Genomic DNA, 22,314 nt, shown 5'->3' on the forward strand with positions numbered 1-22,314 from the left:
AACATAACTACAACTACAACATAACTACAACTACAACATAACTACAACTACAACATAACTATAACATAACTACAACTACAACATAACTACAACTACAACATAACTACAACTACAACATAACTACAACTACAACATAACTACAACTACAACATAACTACCACTACAACATAACTACCACTACAACATAACTACCACTACAACATAACTACAACTACAACATAACTACAACTACAACATAACTACCACTACAACATAACTATAACATAACTACAACTACAACATAACTACAACTACAACATAACTACAACTACAACATAACTACAACTACAACATAACTACCACTACAACATAACTACAACTACAACATAACTACAACTACAACATTACTACCACTACAACATAACTACAACTACAACTCAACTAAAACTACAACATAACTACCACTACAACATAACTACAACTACAACATAACTACCACTACAACATAACTACAACTACAACATAACTACAACTACAACATAACTACAACTACAACATAACTACCACTACAACATAACTATAACATAACTACAACTACAACATAACTACAACTACAACATAACTACAACTACAACATAACTACAACTACAACATAACTACAACTACAACATTACTACCACTACAACATAACTACAACTGCAACATAACTACCACTACAACATACTACAACTACAACATAACTACCACTACAACATAACTACAACTACAACATAACTAACAGTACAACATAACTACCACTACAACATAACTACAACTACAACATAAATACCACTACAACATAACTACCACTACAACATAACTACAACTACAACATAACTACAACTACAACATAACTACCACTACAACATAATTACCACTACAACATAACTACCACTACAACATAACTACCACTACAACATAACTACAACTACAACATAACTACAACTACAACATAACTACAACTACAACATAACTACAACTACAACATAACTACAACTACAACATAACTACCACTACAACATAACTACAACTACACCATAACTACCACTACCACATAACTGCCACTACAACATAAGTACAACTACAACTACAACATAACTACAACTACATCATAACTACAACTACAACATAACTACAACTACAACATAACTACAACTACAACATAACTACCACTACAACATAAGTACAACTACAACTACAACATAACTACAACTACATCATAACTACAACTACAACATAACTACAACTACAACATAACTACCACTACAACATAACAACCACTACAACATAACTACAACTACAACATAACTACCACTACAACATAACTACAACTACAACATAACTACCACTACAACATAACTATAACTACAACATAACTACCAATACAACATAACTACAACTACAACATAACTACAACTACAACATAACTACCACTACAACATAACTACAACTACAACATAACTACCACTACAACATAACTACCACTACAACATAACTACAACTACAACATAACTACCACTACAACATAACTACCACTACAACATAACTACCACTACAACATAACTACCACTACAACATAACTACAACTACAACATAACTACAACTACAACATAACTACAACTACAACATAACTACAACTACAGCACGCACGCACGCACTCACTCACACATGCGCGCGCACACACACACACACACACACACACACACACACACACACACACACACACACACACACACACACACACACACACACACACACACACACACACACATACACACACACACACACACACACACACACACACACACACACACACACGTACACAAGCATACAGTGCTGAGGGCAGGCTGGTCTATACAGGATCACACCACTATGTAAGCGGTGAGCACTTAGAGTCAGCAACTACAGAGCACTGAATGTGATTAAAAAACCATTCTCTACCCCCGTTCCCTTCTGCATCCCAAATAGGACACAATTCACCAAATAGGGCACTACTTTGTACATGAATAGTGTACTACTGTTGACCAGAGTCCTACATTTGGGACTCAACCCCCAACAACACCTCCTCTGACCACGGATGCTGCTGACAACTTGTTTATTTTTACAGGAGGTTTATGAATCCCTGTTCATTCAGTGATGAGAGAGCGAGAGAGAGAGAGAGATCGAGAGAGTGAGAGAGAGAGAGATCGAGAGAGAGAGAGAGAGAGAGAGAGAGAGAGAGAGAGAGAGAGAGTGAGAGAGAGAGAGAGAGAGATCGAGAGAGAGAGAGATCGAGAGAGTGAGAGAGAGAGAGATCGAGAGAGAGAGAGATCGAGAGAGAGAGAGAGAGAGAGAGAGAGAGAGAGATCGAGAGAGAGAGAGATCGAGAGAGAGAGATCGACAGAGAGAGAGATCGACAGAGAGAGGCAATAGGAGTGAGAGAGAAAGTGAGAGGAGAGAAGCAGGGGTGAGAGAGAAAGTGAGAGGAGAGAAGCAGGGGTGAGAGAGAAAGTGAGAGGAGAGAAGCAGGGGTGAGAGAGAAAGTGAGAGGATAGAAGCAGGGGTGAGAGAGAAAGTGAGAGGAGAGAAGCAGGGGTGAGAGAGAAAGTGAGAGGAGAGAAGCAGGGGTGAGAGAGAAAGTGAGAGGAGAGAAGCAGGGGTGAGAGAGAAAGTGAGAGGAGAGAAGCAGGGGTGAGAGAAATACTGTTGTGATGCAATGGTGTGATGTTGGGTGTAATGGTGTGATGTTGGGTGTAATGGTGTGATGTAATGGTGTGATGTTGAATGTAATGGTGTGATGTAATGGTGTGATGTAATGGTGTGATGTAATGGTGTGATGTAATGGTGTGATGTTGAATGTAATGGTGTAATGTAATGGTGTGATGTTGAATGTAATGGTGTGATGTTGAATGTAATGGTGTGATGTAATGGTGTGATGTAATGGTGTGATGTTGAATGTAATGGTGTGATGTAATGGTGTGATGTCGGATGTAACGGTGTGATGTAACGGTGTGGATTAATGGTGTGATGTAATAGTGTGATGTTGGAGGTCGGATGTAACGGTGTGATGTAATGGTGTGATAATGGGTGTAATGGTGTGATGTAATTGTTGGGAAAATTATGATTAAATTAACAAATCATTTTAAATGGAACTGTAACTAAGTAAACTTATACTCTGTTTTATTGTATCTGATTAACAATATGAGTTCATAAGAAGGGATTGTGTGACACGGACAAGGAGTAATTAAAGTTAATGAACACCATTCCAACTAGGAAGAAACAAATGGGTTGTGGACTGTGTAAACACATAAGGTCGTTAACCTATGGTTGAACCTACGAAACTGAGCTCTGGGGTTTTTAGATAAGACAGTGAGTGCATTCTTAGGTTTTCTGTTAATTAGAACTGTCAGCTCAGTGTTGATCGATAATGTTGAGGGGTCAAAAGTTACCTGGGAGTGTGTTAGTAAGTTAGAATGAACTTTTCACCTCACTTTGTCCCGGTCGAGAGGAGGGGATTCTGTTAATGCAATGAAATGACGTCATGATTTGTATATAAACTGTTGCTCGTGGTGAAGTGGCAGCGCGCTCCGAGAATAAATTCTGTTACCTATTATTGAAAAGACTGGTCTCCGTCTATTTTATGCATGTAATGGAATGGTGTGATGTAATGGTGTGATGTTGGGTGTAATGGTGTGATGTAATGGTGTGATGTAATGGTGTGATGTAATGGTATGATGTAATGGTGTGATGTTGGGTGTAATGGTGTGATGTAATGGTGTGATGTAATGGTGTGATGTTGGGTGTAATGGTGGGATGTTGGGTGTAATGGTGTAATGTTGGGTGTAATGGTGGGATGTTGGGTGTAATGGTGTGATGTTGGGTGTAATGGTGTGATGTGATGTTGGGTGTAATGGTGTGATGTAATGGTGTGGTGTAATGGTGTGATGTAATGGTGTGATGTTGGGTGTAATAGTGTGATGTAATGGTGTGATGTTGGGTGTAATGGTGTGATGTTGGGTGTAATAGTGTGATGTAATGGTGTGATGTTGGGTGTAATGGTGTGATGTTGGGTGTAATAGTGTGATGTAATGGTGTGATGTTGGGTGTAATGGTGTGATGTTGGGTGTAATAGTGTGATGTAATGGTGTGATGTTGGGTGTAATAGTGTGATGTAATGGTGTAATGTTGGGTGAAATAGTGTGATGTAATGGTGTGATGTTGGGTGTAATGGTGTGATGTTGGGTGTAATAGTGTGATGGTGTGATATTGGGTGTAATGGTGTGATGTAATGGTGTGATGTTGGGTGTAATGGTGTGATGTAATGGTGTGATGTTGGGTGTAATAGTGTGATGTTGGGTGTAATGGTGTGATGTTGGATGTTATGGTGTGATGTAATGGTGTGATGTTGGGTGAAATAGTGTGATGTTGGGTGTAATGGTGTGATGTTGGGTGTAATAGTGTGATGTTGGGTGTAATGGTGTGATGTTGGGTGTAATGGTGTGATGTTGGGTGTAATGGTGTGATGTTGGGTATAATGGTGTGATGTAATGGTGTGATGTTGGGTGAAATAGTGTGATGTAATGGTGTGATGTTGGGTGTAATAGTGTGATGTTGGGTGTAATGGTGTGATGTAATGGTGTGATGTTGGGTGTAATGGTGTGAAGTAATGGTGTGATGTTGGGTGTAATGGTGTGAAGTAATGCTGTGATGTTGGGTGTAATGGTGTGATGTAATGGTGTGATGTTGGGTGTAATGGTGTGATGTAATGGTGTGATGTAATGGTGTGATGTTGGGTGTAATGGTGTGATGTAATGGTGTGATGTAATGGTGTGATGTTGGGTGTAATGGTGTGATGTAATGGTGTGATGTTGGGTGTAATAGTGTGATGTTGGGTGTAATGGTGTGATGTTGGGTGTAATGGTGTGATGTAATAGTGTGATGTTGGGTGTAATGGTGTGATGTAATGGTGTGATGTTGGGTGTAATGGTGTGAAGTAATGGTGTGATGTTGGATGTAATAGTGTGATGTTGGATGTAATGGTGTGATGTTGGGTGTCTCCTTCTGGAGCAGTTTGATGTTCTAATCCAATGATTCCCTCTGTTGGAGCTGGATTAGGTTTTCATTACCTCTGTGTTTACTGTGTCATATAACAGACTGCTGTAGCTTCAACACATCCTCTATGTTTACTGTGTCACAAAACAAACCCAGAACCAGATTGACTGAAACGAGATGAACAAGAGAGCACCAGAGCAGAGACTGATACAGCTTCACCACTTCCTCGGTGTGATAAAACCAGGTTAGAGTAGAGAGTAGAGTCTGGTAGCAAACAGTGATTAAAAATTCACACTTAGTAGTCACAGTTGCTCTTTCAGATCAGCTGCTGGGTAATTGGCTGGCTGTGAGCGGCCCACACCATCCCAGTTTCCCATGACACCTTCTGGTTCTGGGTAGCTGCCAACAGGGGTCACTTGTAGACTGAGCTGTGGTCTACAGTACACTTCTCCACTGTAAAGTCTACTGATGACCGGTCTAACCCTGTAGCGATATCAAAACAACACCAGGGTCAAACCACCGACACCTGCCAGGCTGCCAGGTTTAACCTGCATTAAAGAGCTATAATGTACAGCAGTGGGAAAATCTTTATACGTAGTTTGGGTCATCTTGGGAATTAGAAACAACTGTTGCCTGTGCAAGCTAGTATTATGCTAGAAGTCTATCACAAGAGAATACTGTCGAAGAAAGTTCTTCTGACTAGACTAGACATCATGAGAGATGAGGTGGGGGAGGAGGGTCCTCTGACTAGACTAGACATCATGAGAGATGAGGTGGGGGAGGAGGGTCCTCTGACTAGACTAGACATCATGAGAGGTGAAGGGGGAGGAGGGTCCTCTGACTAGACTAGACATCATGAGAGGTGAAGGGGGAGGAGGGTCCTCTGACTAGACTAGACATCATGAGAGATGAGGTGGGGGAGGAGGGTCCTCTGACTAGACTAGACATCATGAGAGATGATGGGGGGGGGGGGAACTGTTTCTAGCTCCCAGACATGGTCTGTTTCTGTCTCCCAGACATGGTCTGTTTCTAGTTCCCAGACATGGTCTGTTTCTGTCTCCCAGACATGGTCTGTTTCTAGTTCCCAGACATGGTCTGTTTCTGTCTCCCAGACATGGTCTGTTTCTGTCTCACAGACATGGTATGTTTCTAGTTCCCAGACATGGTCTGTTTCTAGTTCCCAGACATGGTCTGTTTCTAGTTTCCAGACATGGTCTGTTTCTAGTTCCCAGACATGGTCTGTTTCTAGTTCCCAGACATGGTCTGTTTCTATCTTCTTGTTTGACTTTTTACTACCTTCAGCTGAAAATAACCACTTTTGGAAACTAGATAAATGTCGTAGTCAATAGCTACATAAGAGCGACTAAATAGCGTAATCACAGGTGTTAATCTGGACATTATTTATTGATGCACTTTGTACTGTAAAGTGATTATGAAGACTATCCAAACTATATCCTATTTTGTTTAATTGTACTTTTATTGAACTAGGCAAGTCAGTTAAGAACAAATTTGCTCAGGGACAGAACAGATTTTCACCTTGTCAGCTCGGGGATTTGATCTTGCAACCTATGGCCAAAATACATTTAAAAGACTGTGAAAATATGTTGTTGTTTTTTAATTTATTTTAATTTTCAACTTCTTGTGCGTACTGGGATAGAATTACATATAAAACATGAATTATAGGATCTCTTTGTTCGAATAAATAGTGTCGGTTGCCAATGTCTGTTGTGCTAAAAGTTTATTGAAGTATACTTAAAGGAGAGGACACAACATGAAGACTGATTATACAGAATCAGCTCTGGGAACCGTTGTGTCTGTGCTGGTAAGGAACTGGAGCCCTGCCGGCACAGGAAATAGTTGATTTAAAAGCATCCCCAGGGAAACCGGAGTGACCCCTGCTGGGATCTCATTTCACTGGGATTGATCCATCTGAGATTGCTGGGCTACGTCCCAAAGGGAACCATACTTCCTGGGTAGTGCACTACGCCTGACGAGGGCCCACCTCTCTATTAGTAGGCTCATAGAATGTCTCACAGAGAGAAGGGGAGAGAAATTAAGATATCATCCATCCTTTTGATGGGTGATTGTTTGTGTTAGGGTTAGTGTTAGGGTTAGTGTTAGGGTTAGGGTTAGGGTTAGGGTTAGGATTAGTGTTTGTCTCCATGCCTGTGGATTAAGGCTGCTGTGGTGACAGGATGTGCTTGGGGTAGCTGTCTGAGTTTTTATGGGTTCACTGTATACATGTTTTGTGAAGATATCTAAAGGTGTATTGTATTTTTATCCGTCTCCTTGATCATCCGGTCCAGACTTCTCTAGTTTTGTGAAGGAGTATTGTCTCAGATGCTGCTCTGTGCGTATATATATAATCTGTGGTATAAATAAAATTGATGACCTACGCGGAAGATTAAACTACCAACGGGACATTCAAAACTGTAACATCTTATGCTTCACAGAGTCATGGCTGAACGACGACATTATCAACGTACAGCTGGCTGGTTTTCCGCTCCCCTGGCAGGATAGAACAGCTGCGTACATACCACCACCAGAAGCCATGGATTACAGGCAACATCCTCACTGAGCTAAAGGGAAGAGCTGCCGCTTTCAAGGTGCGGAACTCTAACCCGGAAGCTTATAAGAAATCCCGCTACGCCATCCGACGAACCATCAAACAGTCAAAGGGTCAATACCGGACTAAGATCGAATATGACTACACCGGCTCTGATGCTAGTCGGATGTGGCAGGGCTTGCAAACCATTACAGACTACAAAGGGAAGAACAGCTGAGAGCTGCCCAGTGACACGAGCCTACCAGACGAGCTAAACTACTTCTATGCTTGCGTCGAGGCAAAATACACCAAAACATGCATGAGAGCACCAGCTGTTCCGGAAGACTGTGGTATCCCGCTCTCCGCAGCCGATGTGAGTAAGACGTTTAAACAGCTCAACATTCAAAGGGCTGCAGGGCCAGACAGATTATCAGGAGGTGTACTGCGAGCATGAGCTGACCAACTGGCGAGTGTCTTCACTGACATTTTCAAACTCTCCCTGTCCGAGTCTGCAATAACAACATGTTTTAAGCAGACCGCCATAGTGCCTGTGCCCAAGAACACAAAGGAAACCTGCCTAAATGACTACAGACCCGTAGCACTCATGTCTGTAGCCATGAAGTGCTTTGAAAGGTTGGTCATGGCTCACATCAACACCATTATCACAGAAACTCTAGCCCCACTCCAATTTCCATACCGGCCCAACAGATCCACAGATGATGCAATCTCTATTGCACTCCACACTGGCCTTTCTCACCTGGATAAAAGGAACACCTATGTGAGAATGCTATTCATTGACTACAGCTCAGCATTCAACACCATAGTGCCCTCAAAGCTCATCAATAAGCTAAGGACCCTGTGACTAAACACTTCCCTATTCAACTGGATCCTGGATTTTTTGACGGGCCGCCTCCAGGTGGTAAGGGTAGGTAACAACACGTCCGCCACGCTGATCCTCAACACAAGGGCCCCTCAGGGGTGCGTGCTCAGTCCCCTCCTGTACTCCTTGTTCACTCATGACTTCACGGCCAGGCACGACTCCAACACCATCATTCAGTTTGCAGGTGACACAACAGTGGTAGGCCTGATCACGGACAACGACGAGACAGCCTATAGGAAGGAGGTCAGAGACCTGGCTGTGTGGTGCCAGGACAACAACCTCTCCCTCAACGTGATCAAGACAAAGGAGATGATTGTGGACTACAGGAAAAAGAGGACCGAGCACGCCCCCCATTCTCATCGACGGGGCTGCAGTGGAGCAGGTTGAGAGCTTCAAGTTCCTTGGTGTTCCTTGGTGTCCACATCACCAACGCATAGTCACTTTAATTACTCTACCTACATGTACATATTACCTCAATTACTTTGACTATCCAGGGCCCCCGCACATTGACTCTGAAGTGTTACCTCCCTGTATATAGTCTCGCTATTGTTATTTTACTCCCGCTCTGCTGTGAAGGTTTTTATCACTTCATCCTCACAATTTAAATTGAAGTGTCTTTTTGTCATGATTCCATTAAGCATTTGACCTATAATGGAGGTCTATTGAGTGCTGTTGTGAAGGCTTTGGTAGATACGTAGTACATACAAACAGGTGTTCTCTCCGCTGTGAACAATACTTAATAAAACTGGTTATCTTCGTCATTTCATCCATTGAGTTGAGCTGACTCATGTTGAGGTGACTCATGTTGAGGTGACTCATGATGAGTTGACTCATGTTGAGCTGACTCATGTTGAGCTGACACATGTCAAGGTCTCAAAGTCTATTCTCCACAACAAGGTATATTAAGGTCTATATAAGGTTTGTCTGTCTGTTGTGGAGAACAAACCTTGTTGTGGAGAACAGACCTTGTTGTGGAGAACAGACCTTGTTGTGGAGAACATACCTTGTTGTGGAGAACAGACCTTGTTGTGGAGAACAGACCTTGTTGCGGAGAACAGACCTTGTTGTGGAGAACAGATCTTGTTGTGGAGAACAGACCTTGTGGAGAACAGACCTTGTTGTGGAGAACAGACCTTGTTGCGGAGAACAGACCTTGTTGCGGAGAACAGACCTTGTTGTGGAGAACAGATCTTGTTGTGGAGAACAGACCTTGTTGTGGAGAACAGACCTTGTTGTGGAGAACAGACCTTGTTGTGGAGAACAGACCTTGTTGCGGAGAACAGACCTTGTTGTGGAGAACAGACCTTGTTGCGGAGAACAGACCTTAAAATATTGCCCAGAATATAACCCATATTACAGTACTGTGGAAAGAGAAACACACACACACACATGCACACACACACACACACACACTCACACACACACACACACACACACACACACACACACACGCACACACACACACACACACACACACACACGGGGCGGCAGGGTAGCCTAGCGGTTAGAGCGTTGGACTAGTAACCATAAGGTTGCAAGTTCGAATCCCCAAGCTGACAAGGTACAACTCTGTCGTTCTGCCCCTGAACAGGCAGTTATGCACATCGCTCCGCAACGCCTAATCTAGAATGTTAGTTTAGGTTCACATCGCTCTGCAACACCTAATCTAGAATGTTGATTTAGGTTCACATCGCTCCACAACGCCTAATCTAGAATGTTAGTTTAGGTTCACATCGCTCCACAACGCCTAATCTAGAATGTTAGTTTAGGTTCACATCGCTCCACAACGCCTAATCTAGAATGTTAGTTTAGGTTCACATCGCTCCACAACGCCTAATCTAGAATGTTAGTTTAGGTTCACTTCGCTCCGCAACGCCTAATCTAGAATGTTAGTTTAGGTTCACATCGCTCCACAACGCCTAATCTAGAATGTTAGTTTAGGTTCACATCGCTCCACAACGCCTAATCTAGAATGTTAGTTTAGGTTCACTTCGCTCCGCAACGCCTAATCTAGAATGTTAGTTTAGGTTCACATCGCTCCACAACGCCTAATCTAGAATGTTAGTTTAGGTTCACATCGCTCCACAACGCCTAATCTAGAATGTTAGTTTAGGTTCACATCGCTCCACAACGCCTAATCTAGAATGTTAGTTTAGGTTCACATCGCTCCACAACGCCTAATCTAGAATGTTAGTTTAGGTTCACATCGCTCCACAACGCCTAATCTAGAATGTTAGTTTAGGTTCACTTCGCTCCGCAACGCCTAATCTAGAATGTTAGTTTAGGTTCACATCGCTCCACAACGCCTAATCTAGAATGTTCGTTTAGGTTCACATCGCTCCACAACGCCTAATCTAGAATGTTAGTTTAGGTTCACTTCGCTCCGCAACGCCTAATCTAGAATGTTAGTTTAGGTTCACATCGCTCCACAACGCCTAATCTAGAATGTTAGTTTAGGTTCACATCGCTCCACAACGCCTAATCTAGAATGTTAGTTTAGGTTCACATCGCTCCACAACGCCTAATCTAGAATGTTAGTTTAGGTTCACATCGCTCCACAACGCCTAATCTAGAATGTTAGTTTAGGTTCACTTCGCTCCGCAACGCCTAATCTAGAATGTTAGTTTAGGTTCACATCGCTCCACAACGCCTAATCTAGAATGTTAGTTTAGGTTCACATCGCTCCACAACGCCTAATCTAGAATGTTAGTTTAGGTTCACATCGCTCCACAACGCCTAATCTAGAATGTTAGTTTAGGTTCACATCGCTCCACAACGCCTAATCTAAAATGTTAGTTTAGGTTCACATCGCTCCGCAACGCCTAATCTAGAATGTTAGTTTAGGTTCAAATCGCTCCACAACGCCTAATCTAGAATGTTGGCTTAGGTTCACATCGCTCCACAACGCCTAATCTAGAATGTTAGCTTAGGTTTACATCATGTGACTTTACAGTCGATCTTCCCCCCTCACATCTGCCTCCTTTCCAATCACCACACTATTTTAGAATTTTTTATTTTATTTTACCTTTATTTAACTTGGCAAGTCAGTTAAGAACAAATTATTATTTACATTGACGGCCTAGGAACAGTGGGTTAACTGCCTCGTTCAGGGGCAGAACGACTTTCGGTTACTAGCCCAACGCTCTAACCACCAGGTTACCTGCCGCCCCACACTAGCACTTAGAATGAAGCAATACATTGGAGCATGCATACTACGTACAGGGCTAATGTGATTATTCTAACAGGTTTTTTGTCCATCTCCCCTATGAACCTTATTCGCTGTCCATATGTATTGGAATGGGCAGTGTTCTGACAGTGTCCATTCAGTCTAATACACAGACAGGCCTGTTCTGACAGTGTCCATTCATTCAATAGTAGCCCAGAGCTCTTGAAAATAACAGAAGCTAACAGGAAGCTAACCGTCTGTCTGTCTGTACTCTGTAATTGTCCAGAAGGGAACAGTCTGTCTGTAAGTGCTTATGGGAGCAGTGAGCCAGAGACTAAGCACTTTTCCCTCCCTCCCTCCCTCCCTCCCTCCCTCCCTCCCTCCCTCCCTCCCTCCCTCCCTCTCCTAGTAGTGTACTATATAGGGAATAGGGCACCATAGGTTCCTGGTCTAAAGTAGTGTACTATGTAGGGAATAGGGTGCCATTTGGGACACAGGAATTAATTCGGACGATCGGTGACCCAGCGACCAGATCTAGTTTCACACAGCAGGTCGACTCTCTCACCCTGTTGACCCTCCTCCTGACTCTACCCCCCCACCCCCTCTCTCTCTCTCCGTCGTATCTTTCAGCCATCCTCAACCCCAAGCAGCCCAAAGAGAACAAGAGCTTCAACTTTGATTACTCGTACTGGTCACATACCTCGGTAAGTACCTGTACCTCTGACTGACTATCTGTGTACTGTATGATACCATACCACCCAGGGAGGAGCACAACACATGCTGATTTTGATTAGACACTCTGATTAGTGTGAACAGGCACAACAGCCTTGAACCTGACTTTTAGTCAGGTTAATTTTCAAGTGAATCAACCTTGTAGTTGCATCTTGGTTATGTCCTGGTTGACCTTAAAAAGAAACTCCGGCACGCTGGTATTCTATAATACAGAGTATTCTAGATGGTCAATATGAAAGGTTACCTGACTCACAATGGATAATTGTCTCTCCACAGCCCAAGGACATCAACTTTGCTGGCCAGCAGCAGGTGTACAAGGACATTGGTGAGGAGATGCTGCTCCATGCCTTCGAGGGATACAACGTCTGTATATTTGCTTATGGCCAGACCGGATCTGGGAAGTCCTACACCATGATGGGCAAACCGGACTTGAAAGACCAGGAAGGAATCATCCCTCTGGTATACAGCATATACTGTTACCTCCACACCAGGGTTGCAAAATTCCAGAAAAATCCCTGGTTTTCCTGGTTGGAAGATTCCCAGAATCAGGATGGAATAAGCATCAAATCCTTGATTCCTCCAACCAGGATAATTGGAAATTTGCATCCCTACTCCAGACCAATCGCACACCTAGCTCTCCATACCTCAACGTAATGTTACACAAATCCCATCTGTGGTGTAGGAAATGAGTGCAAGCTATACTGTGGCGCAACACATTGGATAAATGTGTTATTCAACGTGTCAATGTGTTTGTATCTGTCCCTGTACGGATAAACCAGTTATCAATTGATAAGAAATGTTCACTGCAAACCCTTTGCTTTCTTTCTCCCCTTAGATGTGTGAAGACCTCTTCACCAAGTTCAACGACAGTAATAACGACAATAGCAAGTCGTACTCTGTGGAGGTACGTACAGTTATATCACAAGGCCTCTCTATGTTTTACTGGGCTCCTAACCAACCCTGCTATTTTATTTGTTTTTCTTCGCATTGTTCGTAACTTATTTTGTATATAACATTACTGCTACCGTCTCTTATGACCGAACAGAGATTCAGAACAGCGATTGTTCATCTTAAATTGGATGTAGATGTTTTCTTTATATGAGTCCGATGTGAAGGATGCTTTCTCAAGACCAGGCCCAAATCCCCGTCATTCGCGTGAAGAAAAGAACGGGGCAAAAGGTGCAGGAGTGCTGGGTGCCTTGTCAGCGAGTAGGTAAACCACCACTACCATCCGTACTATTGGCCAACGTAAAATCATTGGAAAATAAACTGGATGATCTACGATTTAAGACTATTCTACCAACGGGACATTAAAAACTGTAATATCTTATGTTTCACCGAGTCGTTGCTGAACGACGACATGGATAATATAGAGCTGGCTGGTTTTCCGTGCATCGGCAGGACAGAGCAGCTACATCCGATAAGACGAAGGGCAGGGGTCAATAACAGCTGATGTCTAATATTAAAGAAGTCTCAAGGTTTTGCTCGCCTGAGGTAGAGTAACTCATGATAAGCTGTAGGCCACACTATCTACCAAGAGAGTTTTCATCTATATTATTCGTAGTAGTCTATTTACCACCACAAACCGCTGCTGGCACTAAGACCACACTCAGCAAGCTGTATAAGGTCACTCAACGAGCTGTATAAGGCCACTCAATGAGCTGTATAAGGTCACTCAACGAGCTGTATAAGGCCACTAAACGAGCTGTATAATGCCACTCAACGAGCTGTATAAGGCCACTCAACGAGCTGTATAAGGCCACTCAATGAGCTGTATAAGGTCACTCAACGAGCTGTATAAGGCCACTCAATGAGCTGTATAAGGCCACTGAACGAGCTGTATAATGCCACTCAACGAGCTGTATAAGGCCACTCAATGAGCTGTATAAGGCCACTGAACGAGCTGTATAATGCCACTCAACGAGCTGTATAAGGCCACTCAACGAGCTGTATAAGGCCACTGAACGAGCTGTATAAGGCCACTCAACGAGCTGTATAAGGCCACTGAACGAGCTGTATAAGGCCACTCAACGAGCTGTATAAGGCCACTGAACGAGCTGTATAATGCCACTCAACGAGCTGTATAAGGACACTCAACGAGCTGTATAAGGCCACTCAACGAGCTGTATAAGGCCACTCAACGAGCTGTATAAGGCCACTGAACGAGCTGTATAATGCCACTCAACGAGCTGTATAAGGCCATAAGCAAACAGGAACATGCTCATCCAGAAGCAGCACTCCTAGTGGCCGGGGACTACCTCCCTCTGCAACTGGATCCGGGACTTTCTGACGGGCCTCCCCCCAGGTGGTAAGGGTAGGCAACAACACATCCGCCATGCTGATCGTCAACACTGGGGACCCCTCAGGGGTGCGTGCTTAGTCCAACCCTGTTCACCCAAGACTGCGCGGCCAGGCACGACTCCAACACCATCATTAAGTTTGACACAACAGTGCTAGGCCTGATCACCGAGAACGATGAGACAGCCTATAGGGAAGAGGTCAGAGACCTGGCCGTGTGGTGCCAGGACAACAACCTCTCCCTCAACGTGAGCAAGACAAAGGAGCTGATCATGTACTACAGGAAAATGAGGGTCAAACAGGCCCCCATTAACATCGACGGGGCTGTAATGGACATTGACAGGGTTGTAGTGGAGCGGGTGGAGAGTTTCAAGTTCCTTAGTGTCCACATCACCAACGAACTATCATGCTCTAAACACATCAAGACAGTCGTGAAGAGGGCATGACAACACCTTTTCCCCCCCTTCACGAGACCAAAAAGATTTGGCATGGGTCCCCAGATCCTCAAAAAGTTATACAGCTTCACCATCGAGAGCATCCTGATCAGTTGCATCACCATCTGTTATGGCAACTGCTCGGCATCTGACCATAAGGCGCTACAGAGGGTAGTGCCTACGGCCCAGTACATCACTTGGGCCACGCTTCCTGCCATCCAGGACCTATATACTAGGCGGTGTCAGAGGAAGGCCTAAAAAATGATTAAAAAAAAATCATCATGACTCCAGTCACCCAAGTCTCTGCTACCGCGCGGCCAACGGTACCGTGACGCCAAGTCTAGGTCCAAAAAGGCTCCTTAACAGCTTCAACCCCCAAGCCATTAGACTGCTGAACAATTCATCAAAAGGCCACCTGGACTAATTACTTTGTAAATATTTTATTAACTTAATTTCTTGAACTTGTTTGTTGTTTAAGGTAAGTAAGCATTTCTGCATGCACTTCCTCTCACTAGGGCTCTTTCTCAATTAGTCTTATCTTCATTCCTTGCATCCTCTCTCCTTACTTCCTCAAAAACACATTGGAGGGGTAGAACCAAGGTCCCTTCCTTGCATTATGAGAAGGATATGAGGAGAGAGGAAACAAGGAATTGAAGAACCAGAGACCTACAGGAAACAGGATGCCACTTCTATAGACCAGAGAGGAATTGACGAAAGACTAGAAAGACCTAGTTGGTAATATAACACTTTGCCCCCCCCCCTCCCATCCTCCCTCCCTCCCCCTCCCTCCTCCTCAGGTGAGCTACATGGAGATCTACTGTGAGCGTGTGCGTGACCTCCTGAACCCTAAGAACAAGGGGAACCTGCGTGTGAGGGAACACCCCCTGATGGGGCCCTACGTAGAGGACCTGTCCAAGCTGGCCGTCACCTCCTACAACGACATCCAGGACCTCATGGACTCTGGAAACAAGGCCAGGTGAGGGGACAGATGTATGGATAGGTGGGTGGTTGGGTGGATGGATGGGTAGGTGGGTGGGTATTTGGTTGGGTGTGTTGGTTGGTGGGGGAATGGATAGGTGGATGGATGGCTGGCTGGATGGGTAGGTGGAAGGATGCGTGGGTAGATGGATGGATGGATGGATGGATGGATGGATGGATGGATGGATGGATGGATGGATGGGCGGGTGGGTGGGTGGGTGGATGGATGGGTGGGTGGAAGGATGAGTGAATGGCTGGGTGGGTGCTTGGCAACCCAATGTTGGAACAAGCTTCCCCCTAACGTCAGGACAGATGAGTCCCTGCCCATCCAAACATCTGAAAACCCACCTCTTCAAACAGTATCTTGATTAATCCTCACACTTATCTTTTCTTACAAGCACTGACTTTGCTGTTAGTTGATTTATTGAGGAAAAGTTTGACTTACTAGGATTGTGGTATGAGGTGGTCTCACATGCACCTTACGATGCACCAAGTCAGTCTGGACAAGAGTGTCCGAGAAATGACTGTCAATGTAATACTGTGCTGAGTTCAACTGGGTCAATGTTAAATATTCTGTCTCTTTTCCATAAATCACAGATAACAATAGCACTTAGAAGGAAGCAACATGTTGATCAAGCATCTAAATGGATTGAAAGTATAGAGAAGGTTTGGGCACACAGGAGGCTGGTGGCTACTTATTTGGGGAGGATGGGCTTGTGGTAACAGCTGGAGCAGAAGAGTTGGAATGGCATGAAACACATGGTTTCTATGTGGTTGATGCCATTCCATTCACTCCGTTCCAGCCATTATTATGAGCCGTCTTCTTGGGTTTCTGTCCTAAATGGCCTCCTGTTCCCTTTATATAGTGTGTTACCCTCGACCAGAGCCCTACCGGGGGGAGATTTGGGACGTAGTAGCCTTGGTGAAACGCAGCTGCTATACTGTACCGTGTTGGCCGAGAATGAATAGATTAATTAAGCACACGGTGCTCTGCTCTGTCCATAAGGGAATTTACTGCCTGAGAAGACTTGAACTGGCAGACCCAGAAAAGATTTTACATGGAGTTAATTAACCAACACATCAGACGCCAGCTGAGATAGCCATATAACTAGGACACTCTAGCAGACAAACAGGACAAACATGCAATTCAATGATCAAAGGAACAAAACAATGATTCATTATTGAAGTTCCAGACTTGTTGGGTGGGTGAGCACTTGCTATAACGTGTTGGAATCATATTAGCCCCGTCGATTGATAAATTACTCAATAATGAATGAAATAATCAATGAATGAATTGATTGCAGTTCCGTAACCTTCAAATCTCCATTAACTTACTAATATGTACCATCCTGATGTGTAGCTGTACATACCTACTGTGCTCTGTCTATTCATCCAGCCCTCTACTGTCCTCTATCTATTCATCCACCCCTCTACTGTCCTCTGTCTATTTATCCACCCCTCTACTGTCCTCTGTCTATTCATCCACCCCTCTACTGTCCTCTGTCCATCCATCCACCCCTCTACTGTCCTCTGTCTATTCATCCACCCCTCTACTGTCCTCTATCTATTCATCCACCCCTCTACTGTCCTCTGTCTATTCATCCACCCCTCTACTGTCCTCTGTCTATTCATCCACCCCCTCTACTGTCCTCTGTCTATTCATCCACCCCTCTACTGTCCTCTGTCCATCCATCCACCCCTCTACTGTGCTCTGTCTATTCATCCACCCCTCTACTGTCCTCTGTTCATCCATCCACCCCTCTACTGTCCTCTGTCTATTCATCCACCCCTCTACTGTCCTCTGTCCATCCATCCACCCCTCTACTGTCCTCTATCTATTCATCCACCCCTCTACTCTCCTCTGTCTATTCATCCACCCCTCTACTGTCCTCTGTCCATCCATCCACCCCTCTACTGTGCTCTGTCTATTCATCCACCCCTCTACTGTCCTCTGTTCATCCATCCTCTCTCCTGCAACACTCTGGACTGTGTTCTAATGACTCCATTCTGTCTCCTGCAACACTCTGGACTGTGTTCTAAAGACTCCATTCTGTCTCCTGCAACACTCTGGTCTGTGTTCTAATGACTCCATTCTGTCTCCTGCAACACTCTGGTCTGTGTTCTAATGACTCCATTCTGTCTCCTGCAACACTCTGGGCTGTGTTCTAATGACTCCATTCTCTCTCCTGCAACACTCTGGACTGTGTTCTAATGACTCCATTCACTCTCCTGCAACACTCTGGGCTGTGTTCTAATGACTCCATTCTCTCTCCTGCAACACTCTGGACTGTGTTCTAATGACTCCATTCACTCTCCTGCAACACTCTGGGCTGTGTTCTAATGACTCCATTCACTCTCCTGCAACACTCTGGACTGTGTTCTAATGACTCCATTCTCTCTCCTGCAACACTCTGGACTGTGTTCTAATGACTCCATTCACTCTCCTGCAACACTCTGGACTGTGTTCTAATGACTCCATTCTGTCTCCTGCAACACTCTGGACTGTGTTCTAATGACTCCATTCTCTCTCCTGCAACACTCTGGACTGTGTTCTAATGACTCCATTCTGTCTCCTGCAACACTCTGGACTGTGTTCTAATGACTCCATTCTCTCTCCTGCAACACTCTGGACTGTGTTCTAATGACTCCATTCTGTCTCCTGCAACACTCTGGTCTGTGTTCTAATGACTCCATTCTCTCGCCTGCAACACTCTGGACTGTGTTCTAATGACTCCATTCTGTCTCCTGCAACACTCTGGACTGTGTTCTAATGACTCCATTCTCTCTCCTGCAACACTCTGGACTGTGTTCTAATGACTCCATTCTGTCTCCTGCAACACTCTGGACTGTGTTCTAATGACTCCATTCTCTCTCCTGCAACACTCTGGACTGTGTTCTAATGACTCCATTCTGTCTCCTGCAACACTCTGGTCTGTGTTCTAATGACTCCATTCTCTCTCCTGCAACACTCTGGACTGTGTTCTAATGACTCCATTCTGTCTCCTGCAACACTCTGGGCTGTGTTCTAATGACTCCATTCTCTCTCCTGCAACACTCTGGATTGTGTTCTAATGACTCCATTCTCTCTCCTGCAACACTCCGGGTCTGTGTTCTGTTCTTCCTCAGTTTACCACTCCCTGCTGCTTGGGAAGAGATTTATCTTCTCTACAAATTAGCACATTGTCTCTTGTCTCAGTAGCTCGAAACTAACAATCGCAATTAGCCAGTAGCAGCACCAGCCGTTGACGAACCGGCTTAAACCACCTCAAATTTTATGTAATGCCCCATGAGGCAGCTGAAAATTTATGTTTTGGTTTCTAGAGAGCATTTAGGGAAATGTATTTTAATGGATCTGTTCTTTGGCTTATCTTGTTGCAATTAATTTCTGCCCCTCGTATAAAACTATTCATCGTGGAGGTTTCTGTGCTTTATTATTAGGATGGATCATAGATTGATCTCAGATGACTCATACATTGTTATATGGTTTTTGTTCTTCTTCTGTCTCAATGCATCTGTGGTGTTGCATCATACAGGATGTTGTGTGGTGTGACATCATACAGGATGTTCTGTGGTGTGACATCATACAGGATGTTCTGTGGTGTTGCATCATACAGGATGTTCTGTGGTGTGACATCATACAGGATGTTCTGTGTTGTGACATCATACAGGATGTTGTGTGGTGTTGCATCATACAGGATGTTGTGTGGTGTTGCATCATACAGGATGTTCTGTGGTGTGACATCATACAGGATGTTCTGTGTTGTGACATCATACAGGATGTTGTGTGGTGTTGCATCATACAGGATGTTGTGTGGTGTTGCATCATACAGGATGTTCTGTGTTGTGACATCATACAGGATGTTCTGTGGTGTTGCATCATACAGGATGTTGTGTGGTGTTGCATCATACAGGATGTTCTGTGGTGTGACATCATACAGGATGTTCTGTGTTGTGACATCATACAGGATGTTGTGTGGTGTTGCATCATACAGGATGTTGTGTGGTGTTGCATCATACAGGATGTTCTGTGGTGTGACATCATACAGGATGTTCTGTGGTGTTGCATCATACAGGATGTTCTGTGGTGTTGCATCATACAGGATGTTCTGTGGTGTTGCATCATACAGGATGTTGTGTGGTGTTGCATCATACAGGATGTTCTGTGGTGTGACATCATACAGGATGTTCTGTGGTGTGACATCATACAGGATGTTCTGTGGTGTGACATCAAACAGGATGTTCTGTGGTGTTGCATCTTACAGGATGTTCTGTGGTGTTACATCTTACAGGATGTTCTGTGGTGTGACATCATACAGGATGTTCTGTGGTGTGACATCATACAGGATGTTCTGTGGTGTGACATCATACAGGATGTTCTGTGGTGTGACATCATACAGGATGTTCTGTGGTATCACATCATACAGGATGTTCTGTGGTGTGACATCATACAGGATGTTCTGTGGTGTGACATCATACAGGATGTTCTGTGGTGTGACATCATACAGGATGTTCTGTGGTGTTGTTGAAGTGACACAGATCAGGGTCATGTTCAGTGGGGCACACGGGACAAATTAACATTTTTTTATTGGACAAGTCCAGGAAAGGTAAATCCTGTTTCCGTCAGTTTTCTTCAATTTTGGTGTCAAGTGAACGTGACCCCAACATTCTCTTCTTCTCTGCAGGACGGTTGCCGCCACCAACATGAACGAGACTAGCAGTCGCTCCCACGCTGTGTTCAACATCATCTTCACTCAGAAACGACACGATGCTGAGACCGATAACACCTCTGAGAAGGTAGGGGCCGCCGTCTCGGACAGAAAGATCTCACTTCATACTATACAGTGAAGTGTAACCAGGTTTGAATCTCCTTGCTTCCGCTCTCCTCACGTTCTTCTTAAAGTCCAGGTATCAGATAATAGACCCTAACAGATATGTATGTAGTTGTTGCTGTATTAATAAGCAATAAAGCCCAAGGGGAAGTGGTATATGGCTAATGTACCACGGCTAAGGGCTGTTCTTAGTCACGACTCAACGCGGAGTACCTGGATACAGCCCGCGGTATATTGGCCATATGCCACAAACCCACGAGGTGCCTTATAGCTATTATAAACTGGTTACCAAAGTCATTAGAGCAGTAAAAATACATGTTTTGTCATACCCGTGGTATACGGTCTGATAAACCACAGCTGTCAGCCAATCAGCATTCAGGGCTCGAACCACCCAGTTTACAATAACTAATATACATGGGTTCTATGACTCACACGTTGGGGGAACATATTGGCTGTAGTAGCCTACTGTACATGGTTTACATGGCTGTGAGGATTTCCCTAGAATATGACAACAACATATAGAATGTTTATAGAATAAACATTGAATTTAATCAATTACCTGTGGAAATACGTATTTGAGTGAACAGTAGCAATAATGTTTGGTTTAAGTTTGCAGCTATCAGTCTAGTTGTCTAGGTTTAGGATATTTACTAGCCCATACCAGTGACAAACTAAGATAGCTACAGTACCAGTCAAAAGTTGACACACCTACTCATTCACAGGTTTTTGATTATTTTGACTATTTTCTACATTTCAGAATAACAGTGAAGACATCAAAACTATGAAATAACACATATGGAATCATGTAGTAACCAAAAAAGTGTTAAACAAATCCAAATATATTTTAGATTTGAGATTCTTCAAAGTAGCCGCCCTTTGCCTTGATGACAACTTTGCACACTCCTGGCATTCTCTCAACCAGCTTCACCTGGAATTATTTTCCAACAGTCTTGAAGGAGTTCCCACATATGCTGAGCACTCGTTGGCTGCTTTTCCTTCACTCTGCAGTCCAACTCATCCCAAACCATCTCAATTGGTTTCATCCTGATGCAGCACTCCATCACTCTCCTTCTTGGTCAAAATAGCACTTACACAGCCTGGAGGTGTGATGGGTCATTGTCCTCCTGGTGCCACAGAATGGCCGATTTAGTCCAACGCACAACCCCCACAACAGTGACCTCCGTCACGGCTAAAACAATTATTTCCCATAAGCTTGTACTCTCTATAGTGTGACACCATCAGCATTTAGCTACCAACAGCTGGCCGACATGTTTACATTTGGTTAGTTATATAAGGGTTATTTAGATGGAAAGGCGTGAACTAAACGCACTATAGCTAGCTAACGTTAGCAGGAAGGAAGCAAGCTAGTTCTTTCACTTACCCCATATCACTTCCATTCTCAC

At 44.0% G+C, this 22,314-nt stretch overlaps 1 protein-coding gene across 1 annotated transcript in view; it reads left to right on the forward strand.

The window, feature by feature from the left end:
- The window catches only part of kif1aa (kinesin family member 1Aa), a 149,297-nt gene that overhangs the window by 36,815 nt on the left and 90,168 nt on the right, over positions 1–22,314 (forward strand). Inside the window, exons 3-7 of the mRNA XM_036978922.1 lie at positions 12,271–12,344; positions 12,649–12,831; positions 13,208–13,276; positions 15,902–16,080; positions 20,765–20,876. Coding sequence (XP_036834817.1) covers positions 12,271–12,344; positions 12,649–12,831; positions 13,208–13,276; positions 15,902–16,080; positions 20,765–20,876 — 617 coding nt within the window. The remainder of the gene's footprint in view (positions 1–12,270; positions 12,345–12,648; positions 12,832–13,207; positions 13,277–15,901; positions 16,081–20,764; positions 20,877–22,314) is intronic.

This window comes from Oncorhynchus mykiss, chromosome 5, assembly GCF_013265735.2.
Source record: "Oncorhynchus mykiss isolate Arlee chromosome 5, USDA_OmykA_1.1, whole genome shotgun sequence".
In the NCBI taxonomy this organism is placed as follows: Eukaryota; Metazoa; Chordata; class Actinopteri; order Salmoniformes; family Salmonidae; genus Oncorhynchus; species Oncorhynchus mykiss.